A 20,886-nucleotide genomic window follows, 5' to 3' on the forward strand; every position below is an offset into this window, starting at 1 on the left:
ACTGCTATGCTACTGTAGCACCCAAATAAATAAAATACAAAGTAGAAAATAAAGGCATGAGCAATTTAGAAATAATGAATTACTAAACAGATGAATAGGGACGGTATTCAGGCCCTGAATAGGCTGCCCCCTATCATGGTCAAGGAACTTTTCTTTGTCTTTCTGCAGCTCCACTCACCCACATTTAACTTTACCTGGAAACCTCCAGTGTCTACTTCCTTTACTAGCCGCTATATACAAAAACCACAGTACAGTTCAACTAACGTGACACACCAGCACTTCAGTCCAAATCACCAGCAATCCACTGCTATGCTCAACACGCCCAGTATCAGTCAAAGAGCACTACAGCACAGAAACAGGCCCTTCAGCCCATATAGTCTATTCTGAACTGTTACTCTGCCTCGTCTCATTGAACTGCACCTGGATGACATTCCTCCATACCCCTTCCAACCAGTACTTATCCAAACTTCTCCTGAATGTTAGAATCGAGAACCCACATACACCACTTCCACTGACAGCTTGCTCCACTCTTACACCACCCTCTGAGTGAAGAAGTTCATCACCCTCAGGTTCCCCTTAAATATTTCACCTTTCACCCTTAACCTATAACCTCTAGCTCTAGTTTTGTCCAACCTCAGTAGAAATAGCTTGTTGACATTTCCCCTACCTATACCACTCATAATTTTGCACACCTCTATCAAATCTCCCCCCATTCTCCCACACTCCAGGAAATAAAGTCCTAATGTATTCAATCTTTCGCTATAACTCAGGTCCTCAAGCCGTGGCAACATCCTTGCAAATTTTCTCTGTACTTTTTCAATCTTACATTTTTCTTGAACAGTACTCCATATTGGCCTCACTAACATCCGAATATCCTTCAACATAACATCCAAGCTCCTATAGTCAATACTTTCATTAATGAAAGTCAATGTGCCAAAAGGTCTCTTTACGATTCTACCTACCTGCCAGGCCATGTTCAAATTACAGATCTGTAGTCCCAGATCCCTTTGTTCTACCGCACACTGTTCACTGCTATTCGCTGTGTAAGACCTACCCTAGTTGGTCCTCCCAAAGTACAACACCTCACACTTGGCTGCATTATATTCCATCTGCCATTTTTCCAGATGGTCCAGATCCCACTGCAAGCTCGATAGCCTTCCTCACTACCCACTTTGCCTCCACTCTTGGTGTAATCAACAAGCTTGCTTGCTGATCCAGTTTACATTATCATCCAGATCAATAATACAGATGGCAAACAACAGACACAGCACCAATCCCTGTAGCACTCACACACCTCCAGTCAAAAACGTGTCTGCTACCACTCACTTCTCCCGCTAAGCCAACGCTGAATCCAATTACTACTTCATCCTGAATGCCAAGTGGCTTAACCTTATAGACCAAACTCCCATGCAGGACTTTTTCAAAGGCTTTGCTAAAGTCCATGTAGGCAACTTCCACTGCCTTTCCTTTATCATCTTTCCTGGTAACCTTCATGATAAACTCTGTAAGACTGGTTAGACGCAACCGACCAAAAATAAAGCCATGTTGACAATCTCTAATCAAGCTTGTCTATCAAATACTTATATTTCCTGTTCTGTAAAACACCATTCAAAATAATTTATCCACTACTGGCATCAGACTCATCAGCCATCATATTCTTAGAGCCTTTCTTGAACAATGGAATAACACTAGCTATCTTCTAGGGCTCCAACACCTCACCAGTGGCTTAGAATACTTTAAATATCTCTGCCAGGGCCCCTGCTATTTCTGTACTGGCCTGCCACAAAGTCTGTGGGCACCTCGTCAAGCCCTGGGGACTTAAGCACCCTAATTCACCTCAAGATAGCCAGCACCTCCCTTTCTGTAACCTAGATATGGCCCATAACCACGCTATGCTTTTACGTCACTTCTAGTTCCTGTGTCCATCTCCCATGTAAATATAGATGCAAAAGATTTCTTTAAGATATTCTCCATCTCTTTGGCTCCATGCATACAAGACAATGCTGATCTTCAAGGGGACCAAATTTATCCCTTGCTATCCTTTTGCTCTTAATATACCTATAGCAACCCTTGGGATTCAACTTTACCTTGTCTGCCAAAGTAATTCTAACTGTCCTCCAACAGCCAAGATTCCCTAAACCTATTATCTTTGCCTTTTGCCATAAAGGTCTGTTTGATTCATAATCTCCCAGAAACAATGAACACATTCACATGCAGAATTAGTAGGTCAAACATTGATAGATTGGCAATCCCGCGAATCGACGAATCCTGTTATGTCACATGACTAGACCAATAAACAGTCACCCAATGGATAGGACAATAACCTATCCCAGTCTACACCTACCAGTTCCCTCGAAATTGGACCTTCTCCAATTTGGAATCCCAGTCTGAAGACCAGTTAAAGCTAATGGGATTATGATTACTGGAGTGTTCTCCTACATACCTATGAGTTACCTGCCCTGTCTCGTTCCTTAAGAGGAGATCCAGAATTGCACCCTCTCTCGTTGGAACCTCTACATGCTGATTAAGGAAACGTCCTGCACACATCTAACAAACTCCATTCTATTCAATCCTTTAACAGTATGGGAGTTTCGGTCAATATCTGGAAAGTTAAAATTGCCTGCTATTATAACCCTATATTTCTTGCAACTGTTTTCTATCTCTCTACAACTCAATTGTCCAAATCCATTTTTCTTAAAACACTATAGAATATTTATTCTCACTGGTCCATCTGGAAGCTTACTTCAGGTGTTAATCAGTGCTGAATTTGCTTTTTTTAAATTTTGAACATGTGGCACTTGTCTTATCACCACATTTAATTCAAGTAATGTAGCAGATTTGCTATCTTCATTCACTATATACATGACCATACATGTATGATCATTTCTCAGAAGGTAGCTTTCTAAAGCAAATAGAACAGGTGAAATCCTCTTTAGGCAGTTAGGCATATCTATCAATATTACTGACATGCACAACACACTGGAGGAACTCAGCAGGTCGGGCAGCATCCGTGGAAACGAACAGTCAATGTCCTGACAAAGGGCTTTGGCCCAAAACGTTGACTGTCCACTTCCACAGATGCTGCCCCACCTGCTGAGCTCCTCCAGCATGTTATGCGTGTTGCTTTGACCCCAGCATCTGCTGAGTATTTTGTGTTTACAATAATACCAAGTCTTGTTTTGTTCTCATACCCTCACAAGAGATGGCACAAAATGCAGATGAGATGACCAATGGAGGGATCAAGTTACCACGTCATGATTACCCATTCCACCTGAGTAAAGGGTTTTTTTCCTATCACCCTGTCTTTATGTATTGCTTCAACTGTTGGCTTGAATTGGTGAGGTGTGACCCTGACAAGACCCAGTCTAAGTTGATCAGACATAAAAACAAGCTGGAAACACTCAGCCGGTCTGGTAACACCAAAGGAACGACAACCTGTGCTCCTGCTCAAGCTCTTGGGTCTTCTGCCCATCTCTTAAATTTGAACTTCCTCAAAAGATAATCAACAGGACAGTTTTTTCTTTCAACTGCAGTCCGAAACTGTGGAATTCGATACCTAAAACTATAAGGGATGCAGACTCAGGGGACACTTTTAAAGAACAGGTCAAAACCCATTCATTTCATCTTGCTTTTAACAAATATTTTGTCTTTTGTTTTATGTTGGCACTTTATCCCATTCTAAAGCACTTTGAACTACAACGTTTGTATGAAAAGTGCTCAATAAATAAATTATTATATTTTTATATTTCAGACCTTTCACCGACAGATGTTACCAGCTATTTTTAAAGGGTTACAGCATCTGCATTTCCCACTTTTAGGTGGATAACTACCGTTTATGGTTGATTTTGGCCCTGTCGTTCAGGTTTCAAGTACGTTGCGCTAAAAAAAAATGCAAACTTTCATTGTCATCTATTTAAAAGTAGCATGAATGCAGTGGAGAACTATATTTTGCGTTAAGCCCAGCATTTTATGCGTTAAACGAGTGTGTGTGTGTCAGTGCATGTGTAGAAGGCCTGGGGAGTGCAATAAACGCTGCTCTACCTGCAGGGGAGGCAAGCCCTCATCATCCACTCCATTAATGACTGGCACTGGCAGGTTCTCCAGACCGCAGCACACGTCAAATGCCACAACACGGCCTAAGCCAGCTGCAAGCGCACTGGAGGCGGCCATTGCCCTCAGCACTATGAACTACACATAGTAAAAGTTCAGTTTCTCTCTCCACTACTTCCCCGGCCAGAGCTCACCGCACGCCGGCTCGCCATCCGCCGAGCGTCTTCCCCCGCCTCTCTGCACTCCGCAAGCTCATTGGCTGCGGAGAGTGTCAGTCAAGGAATCATCCTATCCTTTACTCGAATCGCCGATCAATCAGAGAAGGGGCGGAGATCGGCCGGACGGGGAGAGAAAGCGGACACCTCCACTCTCGGACGGAGGTCTTAAATGTTCCAGTTGTTGCCCAGTCATAGGTGGAGAATGTGGGTAGAGGGAAGGTTGTGGGTTTTTTTTTGATAGTAATAAATATAAATTTGGTATTTTTGATTGATATTTACAAAACTTTATTTATTTAGATTAACACACAAAATGCTACAGGAACTCAGCGGACCAGGCAGCATCTATGGATGGAGGAACAGCAGAGGCCTCTGGCTCGTCCAGACGTGCGTTGACACGCTTGTGGTCATGTTGTGACTGAAGTGGCAAGGTAGCAGAATCCTCCAAATCTTAATGGGCTTCTTTAAGGCATTCGACTGAAAGGCATTCAGGTCTACTCCTCTTATCTCACTGTTTTAAGACATGGAATTTATGTTGGTGTGCATGGTGGCAGACGAAGAAACGGGGTGGAATTAGGTTAAGAGGAACTCAGGAGTGCTGTATGCCATGATGGGAGGTAGGAATAGGTGCAAAGGAATTGAATTTACTGAGGAGGGTGGAATGCTGTTGAGAGGCCGGCCAGGTGGCCATGGTGTCAGAAATCACCTGCACTTGTAATGGCTGCCCATATACCAACTCAGCTGTGGACAACTGCAGGTCCTCTTTTTGGAGCTGTTCTGAGCTAGAGCAGGACCCACAAGAGATGATCATGCCAATACTCATACATCAGGGAAGTCCTCAGCGCAGCCTTTAAGGAGTGGTGAAACTGCTCGCATAGGCCATTGGACTGCAGGTGATACACTGTGGTGTGATGTAGCCCAATGCAAAGGTTCTGGGCCATTGCAACCCAGAGGTCTGATATGAATTGGGGAATGCAGTCAGAGGAAATATCACATAACCATATAACAATTACAGAATGGAAACAGGCCATCTCGGTCCTTCTAGTCCGTGCCGAACTCTTACTCTTACCTAGTCCCACCGACCTGCACTCAGCCCATAACCCTCCATTCCTTTCCTGTCCATATAGCTTGTCATCCACTGTTGCCTGCCCCTGATATTTGAGAACAACTTTTGTGGGACATATCTATCCTGCACCTTGTGAACTATTCCCAGAAACTTCAGCCACCTCTGCTTTGCCGTCATACCCGTTAGTATCCTCCTGCAATCCACCTGGGCAAGCTTCTCTCTCTTGCCTCTGTAATTCCTTTTATTCCATCACGATACTGATACATATGACTTATGCTTCTCCCCCTCAAATTGCAGTATCAATCAGATGGGATACCAAACTGAGCAATTCAGTTGCTGATGAATGCCCGAGCTACGTAAACAGCAGTCATCAATGTGAGAGGGGTGACTCTGGGTACAGTCCACCATGGTAAGAAACATAGAAAATAGGTGCAGGAGTAGGCCATTCGGCCCTTCGAGCCTGCACCGCCATTTATTATGATCATGGCTGATCATCCAACTCAGAACACCGCCCCAGCCTTCCCTCCATACCCCCTGACCCCCGTAGCCACAAGGGCCATATCTAACTCCCTCTTAAATATAGCCAATGAACTGGTCTCAACTGTTTCCTGTGGCAGAGAATTCCACAGATTCACCACTCTCTGTGTGAAGAAGTTTTTCCTAATCTCGGTCCTAAAAGGCTTCCCCTCTATCCTCAAACTGTGACCCCTCGTTCTGGACTTCCCCAACATCGGGAACAATCTTCCTGCATCTAGCCTGTCCAATCCCTTTAGGATCTTATATGTTTCAATCAGATCTCCCCTCAATCTTCTAAATTCCAACGAGTACAAGCCCAGTTCATCCATTCTTTCTTCATATGAAAGTCCTGCCATCCCAGGAATCAATCTGGTGAACCTTCTCTGTACGTCACGTTGCACCTCCCCTTTTCCTAATCGGCCACCATTCAGATAATAATCTGTTTTCCTATTTTTGCCACCAAAGTGGATAACTTCACATTTATCCACATTAAATTGCATCTGCCATGAATTTGCCCACTCACCCAATCTATCCAAGTCACCCTGCATCCTCTTAGCATCCTCCTCACAGCTAACACTGCCACCCAGCTTCGTGTCATCCGCAAACTTGGAGATGCTGCATTTAATTCCCTCATCCAAGTCATTAATATATATTGTAAACAACTAGGGTCCCAGCACTGAGCCTTGCGGTACCCCACTAGTCACCGCCTGCCATTCTGAAAAGGTCCTGTTTATTCCCACTCTTTGCTTCCTGTCTGCTAACCAACTCTCCACCCACACCAATACCTTACCCCCAATACCGTGTGCTTTAAGTTTGCACACTAATCTCCTGTGTGGGACCTTGTCAAAAGCCTTCTGAAAATCCAAATATACCACATCCACTGGTTCTCCCCTATCCACTCTACTAGTTACATCCTCAAAAAATTCTATGAGATTCGTCAGACATGATTTTCCTTTCACAAATCCATGCTGACTTTGTCCGATCATTTCACCGCTTTCCAAATGTGCTGTTATCACATCCTTGATAACTGACTCCAGCAGTTTCCCCACCACCGACGTTAGGCTAACCGGTCTATAATTCCCCGGTTTCTCTCTCCCTCCTTTTTTAAAAAGTGGAGTTACATTAGCCACCCTCCAATCCTCAGGAACTAGTCCAGAATCTAACGAGTTTTGAAAAATTATCACTAATGCATCCACTATTTCTTGGGCTACTTCCTTAAGCACCCTGGGATGCAGACCATCTGGCCCTGGGGATTTATCTGCCTTCAATCCCTTCAATTTACCTAACACCACTTCCCTACTAACATGTATTTCGCTCAGTTCCTCCATCTCACTGGACCCTCTGTCCCCTACTATTTCTGGAAGATTATTTATGTCCTCCTTAGTGAAGACAGAACCAAAGTAATTATTCAATTGGTCTGCCATGTCCTTGCTCCCCATAATCAACTCACCTGTTTCTGCCTGCAGGGGACCTACATTTGTCTTTACCAGTCTTTTCCTTTTTACATATCTATAAAAGCTTTTACAGTCCGTTTTTATGTTGCCTGCCAGTTTTCTCTCATAATCTTTTTTCCCCTTCCTAATTAAGCCCTTTGTCCTCCTCTGCTGAACTCTGAATTTCTCCCAGTCCTCAGGTGAGCCACTTTCTCTGGCTAATTTGTATGCTGCTTCTTTGGAATTGATACTATCCCTAATTTCTCTTGTCAGCCACGGGTGCACTACCTTCCTTGATTTATTCTTTTGCCAAACTGGGATGAACATTTGTTGCAGTTCATCCATGCAACCTTTAAATGCTTGCCATTGCATATCCACCGTCAATCCTTTAAGTGTCATTTGCCAGTCTATCTTAGCTAATTCACGTCTCATACCTTCAAAGTTACCACTCTTTAAGTTCAGAACCTTTGTTTCTGAATTAACTATGTCACTCTCCATCTTAATGAAGAATTCCACCATATTATGGTCACTCTTACCCAAGGGCCTCTCATGACAAGATTGCTAATTAACCCTTCCTCATTGCTCAAAACCCAGTCCAGAAGAGCCTGCTCTCTGGTCGGTTCCTCGACATGTTGGTTCAAAAAACCATCCCGCATACATTCCAAGAAATCCTCTTCCTCAGCACCTTTACCAATTTGGTTCACCCAATCTACATGTAGATTGAAGTCACCCATTATAACTGCTGTTCCTTTATTGCACAGGAGACGCATGAAACGGGGTGGGGGGGTAGAGGACCAACAAGGTCCACATTGACATGGTCAAACTGTCACCAAGCGACCTCAAAAGGTGCCAATGGTGCCTGAACATGATGGTTAATTTTTTCCCACTGGCACTCCACACAGAATACAATCCATTCACGCATATCCTTTCTGAGGCCATGCTGCATAAACTTTAGTGCAACCAGTTTCTATGAGGCCTTCCGGCCCGGATGCAGGAGACCATGTATGGAGTCAAAAACAGTCCGTCTCCAGTTTGCGGGCACAATGGGGCGAGGGCGACCAGTTGAGACATTGCACAGGAGAGAAACTCCAGCTTCCCCAAACTTAATGTCAGCCAACCGCAGGCCTGTGACTGCTGCTCAGTAAGCCTGGACCTCCGGGTCAGTAGCTTGGTCAGCTACCATGCCAGCATAGTCAACCCCAATGTGTATGGCCTCAAGGGCTGGCCGTGAGAGGCAATCAGCCACGGCATTATTTTTCCCTTTGATATGTTGTACATCAGTTGTGAACTCGGATATGTAGTCCAGTAGGCATTGCTGTTGTGCAGACCAAAGGTCTGATATTTTGGCCATTGCCAGCAGGAGGGGTTTATGGTCAATGAAAGCCGTGAAATGGCAACCCTCTAGAAGAAAACGAAAATGGTGGACAGACAGACAGAGACCGAGAAGCTCACAGTCAAACGTGCTGAACTTTCTTTCGGGGGGATGGTGCTACCAGCTGAAGAAGGTGAGCGGTTGCCACACGCCTCTGACCAACTGCTCGTGCACAGTAGCCTGAAGCATCAGAAGTAATGGCTATATGTGCATTGGGGAGCGTTTGCACCAGTAGGGTTGCATTAGAAAAAGCACATTTCATGTCATCGAATGTCCTGGTCACGTCTGCTGACCAGTCAAGCACATGATTAGGGGCATTGCCTTTAAGTGCACTATACGTGGGAGCAATAAGTTCAGCAGCTCATGGAATGGAGCAGTAATAGAAATTCACCATGCCTAAAATCTCCTGTAGTTTAGTAATGCGGGCCTGTGGGAAATCCATAATAGTAGCTACTTTTGATGGGAGGGGTTTCGCACCTTCTGCGGAGATGCGATGGCTGAGAAAGTCAATGGTTACATCCCAAACAGGCATTTAGCAGGGTTAATAATCAACCCGTGTCAGCTTAAGCGCTCAAAAAGTGTACAGAGATGAGACACATGTTCGGATTTGGATGCACTGGCAACAAGTATGTCATCCGGGTAAACGAAAGGAAAATCTAAGTCTTTTAATAAAGAGTATCAGCCATTGGAAAATCTGTCCAGCGTTTCTCAGCCCAAATGGCATGTGCAGAAGCTCACAGAGGCCAAAAGGGGTAATCAGAGCTGTTTTGGGAATGTCCTTCAAGCACACAGGCATCTGATGATAACCCCAAAATAGATTGACTTTGGAAAAAATTAACTTTCAGCTAAGTGTGCGGAAAAGTCTTGGATGTGTGCGATAGGGTAATGATCAGGGGGTGATGCCCTCGTTAAGGCATTGGTAATCCTCACATGGGCAGCAACCGCCATTAGACTTAGGAACCATATGGAGGGGTGAAACCCAGGGGTTATTCAGCTGGTGTACCATGCCAGTCTTTTCATGGTGGCAAACTTAAGATTTCACGGTTGTCAGTTTATCTGGGTCCAACTTGCGTCTGCGGGCCTGGCAGGGTAGTTGTGGAAATGTGTTCAGCTCCATGTTTTGTGACTGTAGTGGAGGATGTGAGCTTGGTGAGGTTTGGGAATTCACCCAGCAGTCAAGTAAGCTCCCATGCAGTGGTGCATGCACTTGACAGAGTTGTGGGGAACTTTTGCGGGAGCAGGGTAATGACCCAAATTCCTTGACATCCACAAGCCAACATTTCTTAAGATCAAATACAGTTATAGAGATAAGGAATATGTAAGCCCATGTAGGGAGGGATTGAACAAGAAAAGGAGATATTGAATTTCAGTTATTCCTAGACTGGTGATAGTAAGCAATGAGAAGATAGATTGATGTCAGGATAGAGGCATTAAGAGGGAGCAGGCTGAGCCAACACCCATCTGATTTGTATGGAATACAAGAAACTTCTTTGCTATAATCGCATTTCTGCAGGGATTGTGATTTGATCTTCATGTAACTTCCATCACAGCATAATTTAAGATTTTTGCATTCTGCCAACAAAATTCACTAAATTAATTTCAGGGATATCAAGTTTTCCGAATGAGAAGTAGATTGGGATTTAATCTCTAGTGTTTTGAAGAATGAGAGAGAAATTCATCAAATTTATAAAATTCTTCAAAGTCTTAACAGGCCAGATGCAATAGAAAGTTTCTCTAGAAAGATGATTCTAAGACTAAAGGACATGTTTTGAGATTGAAAATTATGAAATGAGGAGAGCTTTCTTTACTCAGACTAGTGAACTTTTGGAAACCTCTTCTGTGGGGAGCTGTGCTGGTTCACATCAATTAATTCAGGACTAAGATCACGAGATCTTTAGGCATTGAGGGAATTAAAGGACAGGGGGATAATGTTGGAGAATTGCATTGAGGTAGAAAGTCAGGCATGACTTTAATGTTGGTGGAGCTGGCTCACAATTCTGACAGCCTATTCCAGTTCCTATTTCCTGTGTTTCTACCAGAGGAGCTCAATGTTCTCAAGTCTTCCAAGTGAAAGTTAAAGAGTAGAGGACTGACAACAATTGGAGAATTATCCATTTATTTTTGCCAGGTACAGAAATGTGACTGTGCAAAAAAAAAATCAGTGCTAGGGCTGATATTTTTAAGTTACTTCAATTACAGTGTATTAACAACTGACCAACTATATTTTACATCACCATAAGTATGCATTAATTGTTTCAAACGCAAGATTTTTAAGAGCAGAAGGTTAAATGCTAGATGCAGTCAATTATAAATCATATTAATGAATTTTGGTAATTTTGGAAAAGTTTAGTCATGCTTCTGTGATCTATATGTAGAAATAAACGATTATAGTTTGATAATAGCAGAACAAGCAGGGAGCCAGAATGACAAAATAGATAAAGGAGTACAGGGCCAACAGGAACAATTAAGATACAGGCCCACACAATACATTCAGGAAGGTATAAAACCACAGAATAGATAGATGTGTAAGATAAACAGGATTATGAGTGGAATTTGGCTATCTCAGATGCTGTTAAGTAGCTCTGTCAGACGTGAATCATTCATACAATATCTAATTTAAGAAATTTGACTGCTAAATTGTTAATTCCCACATTTATTTAATGTCACACCACTCTCCCAACCAACTCCTTGTTTTATTCTACCCATAAGACAATAAAACTTACAGCTGTATTGGTGGACTGACAGCAATTCAAGTTACTCTAATAGCAATAGTGCCGTATTTACACATTGAGAACAATTTTCCAAAGTTGAATTCAATGGATAGAAATTTTCCTATTTTTATTTACTGGTAAATTTATCCCTATGAGGTCTTTTTTTGATAAGGTTCAAATATTGCAGATTCCTTGCTTTTAGGCAAGGAACTAGAATGTACCAGTGCAATAAAAAGAAAGCCTGTTATGTACATTTGTCTGGTGCTGTAGAAATTTTATCCATCACAGTAATATATTTTTGCTGATTTTCCAGCCATGGGTTTGTTAATCAACATGCGTGTTAGTTCCTGTGGAGGTGAAGAGGTGACTTCATGACCACATGAAAAGCATTGCTACTTTGTGAAACAAGCTGCACCATCTTCTTTAGGCTTCTGCAGAGCCACATTAGGAGCACTAGCAAAGACTTCATGGTGAGAATCTACAGTAACTTAGTGTTCTACTGTACTGACCTTTTAACTCCCAACACCAACTGCCTGTTGACTTCATGCCGGCGAAGCAGAAGGGAATTTTACATGAATGTGATAGCCAGTGCTCAGAAAGAATAAACACTGGAGATTCTTGATGAAGGGTCTCAGCCCGAAATGTCGACTGCACATCTTCCTATAGGTGCTGCCTGGTCTGCTGCGTTCACCAGCATTTTTTGTGGGTGTTGCTTGAAATCCCAGCATCTGCAGATTTCCTCGTGTTTGAGATTCTGCAGATGCTGGAAATCCAGAGCAACACACTCGAATGTCGACCGTTTAGTCATTTCAATTGATGCTGCCTGACTTGCTGAGTTCTTCCAGTATTTGTGCGTGTTACTCAAAAACAATATTAGCTTTAAACTTATGACAGTACAATGCTCCTCTGACCAATCTGCAGTATATTTGCATTCCTTTATTCCCTATTTAGTCAACCTTGCCAACATCTTTTGGAAATTCTTAATGTTGTTTAGTCTAAGCTGTAGAGAACGAGCTGTTGAATTGTAGAACAGTTGACTTTCCAAATAAAAATAAAAATAACTTTTTTAAAGTACTTTGTCTCCATCTGTGGTTAAAAAGCATTCAGTGCCAATGAACTGTTAGAATAAAATTCTTGCTTGCAACAGTTACTGTTTAGACTTTTTGGGTTGAGGAAGATTTCTGGTGATTCAATAAGGCTGTTAAGATCCAGCACAGAACACCTTCATTTATATTTTACAGGTGGCACAGTTTTATAGCCTCTGCCTTGCTGCTCCAGAGATCTGAGTTCAAACCAAACCTCTAGTGCTGTCTGTGTACAATTTGCATGTTCTCCGTGACCAAACGAGCTTTCGCCAGATTCTCTGGTTTCTGACTGCATCCCTGAAACTTGTTGTTTGGCGGGCTAATTGACTAATGCAAAAGTACCCATTTTATTCACCCATATTCCAATAAAGTCTCCCCAGATTCTGCAAAATCCAAGTGGAATTGATGGGAATATGGGAGAACAAATGAGATGAAGGTAGGATTGCTGGAAAAAGGTGCATGATCGTCAGTGTGGACTTGATCAGCTGAGGAACCTATTTTGACCTGCTATGACTCTATCAATTGAGTGTAATGTTTATTGGGAATAATCTCAGCAGCAGATTCCATCAGCATCATTCTCATGTTCCTACAGGATCAGATAGGGAAGAGAGCTAAGAAGAACCAAGCGGATTTCCATACATAAAAGTGTGAGGTAATGCACTTTGGACGGTTAAACCTATGTACTGTAGGTGTTATCCTATGAATGGCAGGGCACTAGGGAGTGTAATGGGACAGGTGTACCCAGGAGTACACGTGCATAGTTTATTGAAAGCGGTATTATAGGTATGTTGACAGGATAGTAAAAAAAGAATTGAACACACCAGCATTCATCAGCCACAGCACTGAGTAGAGGAATAGGGACATTACGTTGGAATGTAATGAGTTGTTGATGAAGCCACACTTGTAGTACTGTGTACAGTTTTCATTACCATATTAGAGTAAAGACGTGGTTAAAACTGGGAAGAGTCCAGAAAAATTTACAAGATTGGTGCCAGGACTAGAAAGCCTGAGTTTATAGCAGAGGTTGGTGAGTCTAGGCTTCTGTTCCTTACGATTGAGGGGTGACCTTATAGAAATGTTTAAAATAATCAGAGGCTAGATAAGATGGATGGCAACAATCTTTTCACTGGAGTATGGGAATCCAAAACTAAGGAGCATATGTTTAGGGTGAGAGAGGAAAGATTTAATAGGTACCTGAGGAGCAACATTTACATACAGAGGATAGTGATCATATGAAAGGAGCTCCCAGAGGAAATGTTTGAGCCAGGTAAAATAGTTATCACTTAAGAAGCACTTGGCTAGAAACAAAGGCTGGCCCTATAGGAATATGGGCTAAGCACAGGAAATTGGTATTAGCTGAAAGAACAACATTATCAGCATGGACTGTTTGGGCAAAGAATCCTTCAGTAACTGGATGCTCCAGACATCTCTGAATCACAATATGCTATGTTACTCTGTGATTCAGAAATGCCTGGAGTCCCCATTTAGTGAAGATGAATCTCCTGATTATCTCTCCAAGCATCCTAGGAGGAAAATTATAAAGGCAATAAAAATAAATGTTTTAATTGATTTTCATTGAAATCTTTCATTTATTATAATAATATGGGAGGTGGAGGGAAAACTATTTAACTGAACAGAAATGAAAGCTGGCAACTCTTTCACCGGAATGGAAAGTGGTTGCTGTTTGAGGTAAGTTATTCCAGGATGTGTGGTTGGTATCAAGAGCTGCCCACAAAGTTTTGACTGGCTATAAAATTCAGATTCCCTTTAATCTGGTTTCTGATCCAAGTGACATCCTCCGTAAATGGTTTACAGTGTGTGTGTACAGGTCATCAAACATTCAGACTCTTCAGTCAGTCAGATAAATAATCCTTGCTGAGCTACAGACAGACTATCCATGAAATGAAAAGCCAGAAATATAAATGTAAGTTTAAATCATGAACAGAAATCAAAATGAAAATTAGGATTATGGAAACAAATGAAAGAGGCAGATAAATAAAGTAATAATAAACCTCCAGTGCTACGTTTTTTCTTTGAGAATAGAACACATTAAAATTGTTTACTACCACAACATAGGAGACTATCCAGCCCACAAGGTCTACTAGCTCCCAGCAGAGTATCCCACGCGTCCCATTCTCCCTCTTTTCTTATTTCCATGTGGCCCTGCAACTTGTTCTCTCCTTCACCCCCCCCCCATCAGTTCCCCTTTGATTCTTTTGCTACTTACTGATGTACATCCAGGGTGCCCAGGGAGGGGTGGCAGCTCTGATGATAGGGCTTGTCATGTCGATTCTAGGGGAACTCACTCACCTTTGGTCCCCGCCAGACACTCAGCTCTCACTTGTGGCCCCAAGTAGCGGTTTGCACAGGACAGCAACCACTCTACAGTAAACCGCTTTGACGGGTGTGCTGAATTCCCCAAGGGTGGCCCGAAGGCCTCGTACCCTAGTGTGACAGGGACATGTCTGCAGTCCATGAAGGTGATTCTGCAACACTTTATAAAGAGTGAAGGGCTTGACAAGGCACAAACAAAGTCATAGTCATCCACTGCAACCAAGGAAGACCCCAGTTTAGGCAACTACTCATACCACTAGCCCTGGACTTCCGAGGTTGAGAGAGTGGTTCACATAGTGAACTATTGCACAAATCCAGCTGCCATCATTTGATATAAACCATCTATTAATCAATCACTTGAGGAATGACTTATCGTGGACAATTAACCCACCAACATGTCCTTATGAAGTAGGAGGAGATCAGAGTGCCTAGCTGAGACCAATGCAGTCATGTGGAAAATGCACAAACTTCCCACAGCATCCGAAGTCAAGGAAAATGAACAATTAATCTACTAACCATACATCTTTGGCCTGTGGGAAGAAACTGTGGCAGCAAGAGAAAACCCACATGGTCATGGGGAGGAAGTATTAACTCCTTACTGATGACGTAGGAATTGAACTTCGATTTTCAATGCCCTGAGCTGTAATAGCATCACGCTAACTGCAACGCTACTGTGGTGCCTTCTAGAACCTCCCCCTCGCCGCCATCCTTGAGATGGGGGCATACCCTTAGTGCCGTTAGGCAGGGAATTTCCAGGATTTTGACCCAGTGACAGTGAAGGAACAGTGGAATATTTCCAAGACAGGATGGTGTAGGTCTTGGAGGGCAACATCCAGAGGATGCTTTCTGATATCCTTGATTTCCAGCTGGTAGGAGTGGGTTTGGAAGGCGCTGTCTGAGGAGACTAGGTGAGTTGCTTTGTTGCGTCCAGTACGTGGTACAAGCTGCTGCTGTGTCGGTGGTGAAGTGCGTGAACAGTTGTGGATTGGGTCCTATCAAGTGGGCTGCTGTTTCCTGTACAGTGTTGAGTTTCTTGAGTGTTGTTTAAGTTCAGATTCAAGTTTATTGCCATCTGACTGTACAAATATACAACCAAACAAAACAAAGTTCCTCCGGACTACAGTGCACCCACAAAACATGTATCATACACAGCATATAAACCAAAATATTACCATAAATAAGTTAATACAATATAATTCAAACTACAATTAGTGGTCAGCACAGGTAAACAGTAAATAGCTCGTTGTCCTGGTGATGAGACCTCGGTGGTGGCAGGGTATTGTAAAGAAGCTGTTACCCGGTTTGGCAGTTCTAGTCCTGATGCTCCTGGACCTCCTTCTGGGTGGTAGTGAGTCAAAGAGATTGTGGGGTGGGTGTTAGGGATCCTCAACAATGCTTTGGGCCCCTTATCTGTAACACTCCTGGTAAATAAATAAACTCTTCCTGGGCTTCAGTAGTTTTGTGCCGTCAAAGTCAATCCTATGGCCGTTGTGAATGCAATGCTCTGCTACCGCCGATTTCTCCAGGTAACCAAAACAGATGCACCTCTTGTGCTCCTTGATGCAGGTTTCCACTGGGCATCCCATATGGCTGATATAAGCTGTTCCAAATTCACAGGGGATCCTGTAAATGCCTGTCGACCTAAGTTCCGGGTCATCTTCGATCCGCATAAATTTTGATTTGAGCTTCCTTCCAGGTCTGTAATGGTATAATCCAGTATTTCTTCAGGATTCTGGTGAACCTTCTGATTACCTTGTAAAACAGGCAGTAGTGACATGTTCCTTCTCATTGTTAGGTTTCCTGGTTTTTCCATCGGCCCTTTGAATGGCCCAACTGATGTCCTTCACCTTCTAGCCATTCTGCAGGAATGCCGTGCGTGATCATCTCATATCCTCAGGGAGACTTTCCGTGTCTGAAATTGTTTTTGCATAGTTAATCAAAATAGAAAGAACCACTCTACGTTGGGAGGCATGATGGTGGCTGTTATTGAGTGGGTTTCTGATTAACGCCATGTCCGAGGCTACTGTCCGGTCTCCATCGTATTAGAATATCCAGGAACAGGAGACAACCATTCTTCTCCATCTCCACTGTAAACTGAATGTTTGGATGCATACTGTTCAGATAGTCATGGAACTGTTGGAATGCCTGGAGTTCATGAGGTCACAATACAAAGGTGTCATCGACGCACCTGAAGAAGCATTTGGGGCATGAGGGCGATGAACTCAGAGCCGTCTCCTCAACGTCCTCCATGTAGAAGTTAGCACTAGCTGGCGCCAAGGGCAACCCCATGGCCACTCTGTCCATTTGTTCATAGTAGTTCCCCTTATAGCGGAAGTGCGTCAATATAAGGGTATGTTCAAAAATATTAATGGAACCCTTATCACACCTTGACTGCAAGAGGACCAAGCTGTCCTTAATGGGAACTCTTGTGAAACCACATCAAGGAGCACAAGAGATGTGACCATTTGGGTTACTCAGAGAAATCGGTGGTAGCAGAACACTACATTAGCAATGGCCATAGGATTGACTTTGACAGCACAAAACTACTGTGTCATGCCAATGGCTTTTGGGATCACCTGGTAAAGGAAGCTATTGAAATAAAACTAGATGAAAAGAATTTTAACAAAGACTAAGGTCTCGCTCTAAGTAAGAACTGGAATTCAATTGAAAACAAGGTGGGAGAGTGGAAACCTGATAGGATGAGGACTAGCCAGTAAGGAGGGATGGACGATGGGGGGTATAAATACCACCAAACTAGACATGCTCAGGCATCATCCCTGATGAAGATGGTAGAGTTTGTCATCAAAGCCTGTACCCTGGAAACCCAAGAAGAGTTTATTCATCATATACTCTGGGAAAGCACTAGATCCTTTTTCACTCCTGGTAAATCTCACAAATGGGGGAAGAGGGAGACCCCCACAATCCTCTTGGCAGTTTTTATTATCATCTGTAGGGTCTTGCAGTCAATATCTCGCAGTTTCCATACCACACAATGATGCAGCCAGACAGAACACTCTAAATAGTGATCCCGTAGAAACTTGTTGAAGTGGGTGCGGGAGGCTTTGCATGTCTCAATTGAAGCTGTACTCCAGGCAAGTGGGCCATCACACTCCTAACGCGAATCACGTAGACGGGGGCCAGGAGGCGAGTTCCTCAGCACAGGATCACAGCCTCGGCTCAGCTTTTGCTCAACTGTACAGCACATTTTACTCAGGTTTTGCTCAACATCTCTACAATCCTTCGCTGAGGTCCACCTGCACCAGCTATTCTCCCTTCTCACCCCACCTCCCACCGGGCAGAAGATAAATAAAGCTGAAACACTTACCAAGGACAGCTCAAGGACAGCTTCTATCCCTTTGTTATAGAATGGTCCCCTAGAATGATAACATGGACTCTTGACCCCATAATTTATCCTGTTCTAGCCTTGCCTCGTGTTATCTACTTGCATTACACTTTCTTTGTAACTGTAACACTTTAATCTCCACTTTATGCCATCTCAGTGCACTGCTGTAATGAAACTATTGGTATTAACAGTATGCAAGACAAGTTTTTCACTGTACTTTGGAACAAGTGACAATAATAAGCTAGATTACCAAGTTATATATTCTAGTTATTACCACACTGCTGTTTAAAGGAACTCACTGTATGAAAATTAATCATTCTGATTCCTTCATAATAGCATTTGAAAATATTTACTTGATATAATATACTTCATTATTATAAAAAGTGTTTTTTTTATGCAGGCCATTTTCATTATGTGTCAGGGAATTGGGTGTAGAAACTAGCCAGCAGGAATTATTGCAGCCAGCAGATGGCACCAAAGACCTGGGAATGTTCTGAAATCCAGCAAAGGTCGCTCATTCTCCGTACGGTTTGTGCAAGAGTAACACACACAACATGCTGGAGGAACACAGCAGGCAGGGCAGCATCTATTAAGAGGAATAAAGCATCAACACTTCAGGCTGAGACTCTTCTGGTCCTGATGAATGGTCTCAGTCCAACACATGGACCCTTTTCCTCTCCATAGATGCTGCCTGACCAGCTGAGTTCCTCCAGCATTTTGCATGTGTTACTCTGGATTTCCAGTATCTGCAGAATGTTTGTACAAGGGTGGAAACAACTCAGAGGCTGAGATGGGTTTGACAATTTTCAGTCATTAAACTGCAGAATGGCAAAACAGTCATGGTTTTAGACCTATGGAAACAGGCTGAGAGAGAGATGAGAAGGGGGAGAATTGAGGATTGTGTTCAAACATTGATCTGATTTTCTTATTCCAATAACTTTCCTGATTTCCAAGGGAACATATAACCAGCTCCAGTACTACTCAAATTGCAGCATAACATTGTAGACGTTGTCTGATATGGAATCAACTGTCTGGTATTAAGCATCCAAGCTTCCATTAGTCAAGTTTGCTGAACATGGAGTTAAACACTCAGTGGCCACTTTATTAGGTACACCTGTACACCTGCTCGTTAATACAAGTAGATAATCATCCAATCATATGGCAGCAACTCAATACATAAAAGCAGGCAGACATGGTCAAGAGGTTCAGTTGTTTTTCAGACCAAACATCAGAATGGGGATGAAATGTGATCTAAGTGACATTGATCATGGAATGATTATTGGTGCCAGATGGGGTGGTTTGAGTATCTCAGAAAGTGCTGATCTCCTGGGATTTTCGCACACAGCAGTTTACAGAGAAGGGTGTGGAAAACAAAAAAAAAAAATCCAGGGAATGGCAGTTCTGTGGGCAAAAATGCGTTTTTAATGAGAGAGGTCAGAGGAGAATGACAGACTTGTTCAAGGTGACAGGAAGGTAACAATAACTGAAATAACCACACGTTACCACAGTGATATGTAGAAGAGCTCCTCTGAATACTCAACATATCAATCATTGAAGTGGATAGCCTACGGAAGCAGTAGGTCATGAATATAGTCAGCAGACACTTTATTGGATACAGGGGGTACCTAATAAAATGGCCACTAACTGGATTGTTGATATTTATTACGTATTCCTGATTCACCTTGTAAAGCTGGTGATAAACTGTTTCTTGAACTGCAGCTGAAGGTAGTACCAGAATGCTTTTGAGAGTGTTGTTCCAGGACATGTTCACAGCAATAATGAATTTCACAGGTATATTTCCAAGTCTTCATGCTGTGTGAATTGAGGGGCACGGGTAGATGATAGTGTTCCCATGCATTTGTAACCCTTATCCTTCTCAGTGGTAGAGGTCATGTCTTTGCAATGTGCTGCCGGAGTGGCCTGGGTGAGCATCTGCAGGGCTTTACCTGGCATTATTATCCTACAACCATTGGGCTCCTGAACCAGCTTGGGTAACTTCACTCACCACAACTCTGAACTGATTCCATAACCTACTGACTCACTTTCTAGGGCTGAGAACACATCTTCTTTGTATTATATACTTATTTCCATAATTTGTCTTCTTTTGTCAGTCTTTGTTTATGTATATGTTTTCATAAATTCTATTGTATTTCTTTACTTTACTGCAAATGCCTGCAAGAAAATCAATCTCAGGTTAGTAAATGGTGACATATTTGGACTTTGATAACAAACTTCCTTTGATGTTTTGGAGATGATCCTGTAGTGGGATTGCATGAGACTTGCCCTTGCTAAAGTACTCCTTACCACGAGTGGCTCTGCAAATGCTGGAAATCCAAAGCAGCACGCACAAATTGCTGGAGGAACCCAACCGGTCAGGCAGCACCTATGGATAACAGTAGGTAGTCGACATTTCAGGCCTAGACCCTTCATTAGGACTCACAGTTAATCCTTGTCTGGGCTTTTGTGGTGTGGATGTTACTTGTCATTGACATCAAATTCCCAATTCTAACATGTACGTTTGTTTTTCTAGGCTCCTGCACTCCATGACTTGATGCAGCTGTGTGTGACTGACTTACTGGACATTAAGCTGGTTTAGATCAAATGCTGATAGTTCACGCACCAGTAATGACGATTTATTCGCACTACCTAATCTCAAGCTGCATCACACAGGCTCCTGTGAAGGACGATGCAATAAAGTATCTTGTTCTCAGTTTTTGGCTGAATGGATCTGTGTAATTGGATTCACTTTAGTTGGTCATCA

The 20,886-nt window shown here is 42.9% G+C and overlaps 1 protein-coding gene and 1 long non-coding RNA gene across 2 annotated transcripts in view; one reads left to right on the plus strand and one right to left on the minus strand.

The window, feature by feature from the left end:
- setmar (SET domain and mariner transposase fusion gene) overlaps positions 1-4,253 on the minus strand; it is a 29,654-nt gene extending 25,401 nt beyond the window's left edge. Inside the window, exon 1 of the mRNA XM_072280129.1 lies at positions 4,042-4,253. Within this exon, the coding sequence (XP_072136230.1) occupies positions 4,042-4,170 (129 nt within the window). The 5' untranslated portion in view covers positions 4,171-4,253. The remainder of the gene's footprint in view (positions 1-4,041) is intronic.
- A 130-nt stretch (positions 4,254-4,383) lies between these two features.
- Positions 4,384-20,852, plus strand: LOC140210870 (uncharacterized). Its single transcript, XR_011889319.1, has 4 exons — positions 4,384-4,472; positions 4,566-4,696; positions 11,677-11,833; positions 20,656-20,852. It is a non-coding gene; the product is annotated as an uncharacterized lncRNA (long non-coding RNA).
- The last annotated feature ends 34 nt before the right edge of the window (positions 20,853-20,886 follow it).

Source organism: Mobula birostris, chromosome 16, assembly GCF_030028105.1.
Source record: "Mobula birostris isolate sMobBir1 chromosome 16, sMobBir1.hap1, whole genome shotgun sequence".
NCBI lineage: Eukaryota > Metazoa > Chordata > Chondrichthyes > Myliobatiformes > Myliobatidae > Mobula > Mobula birostris.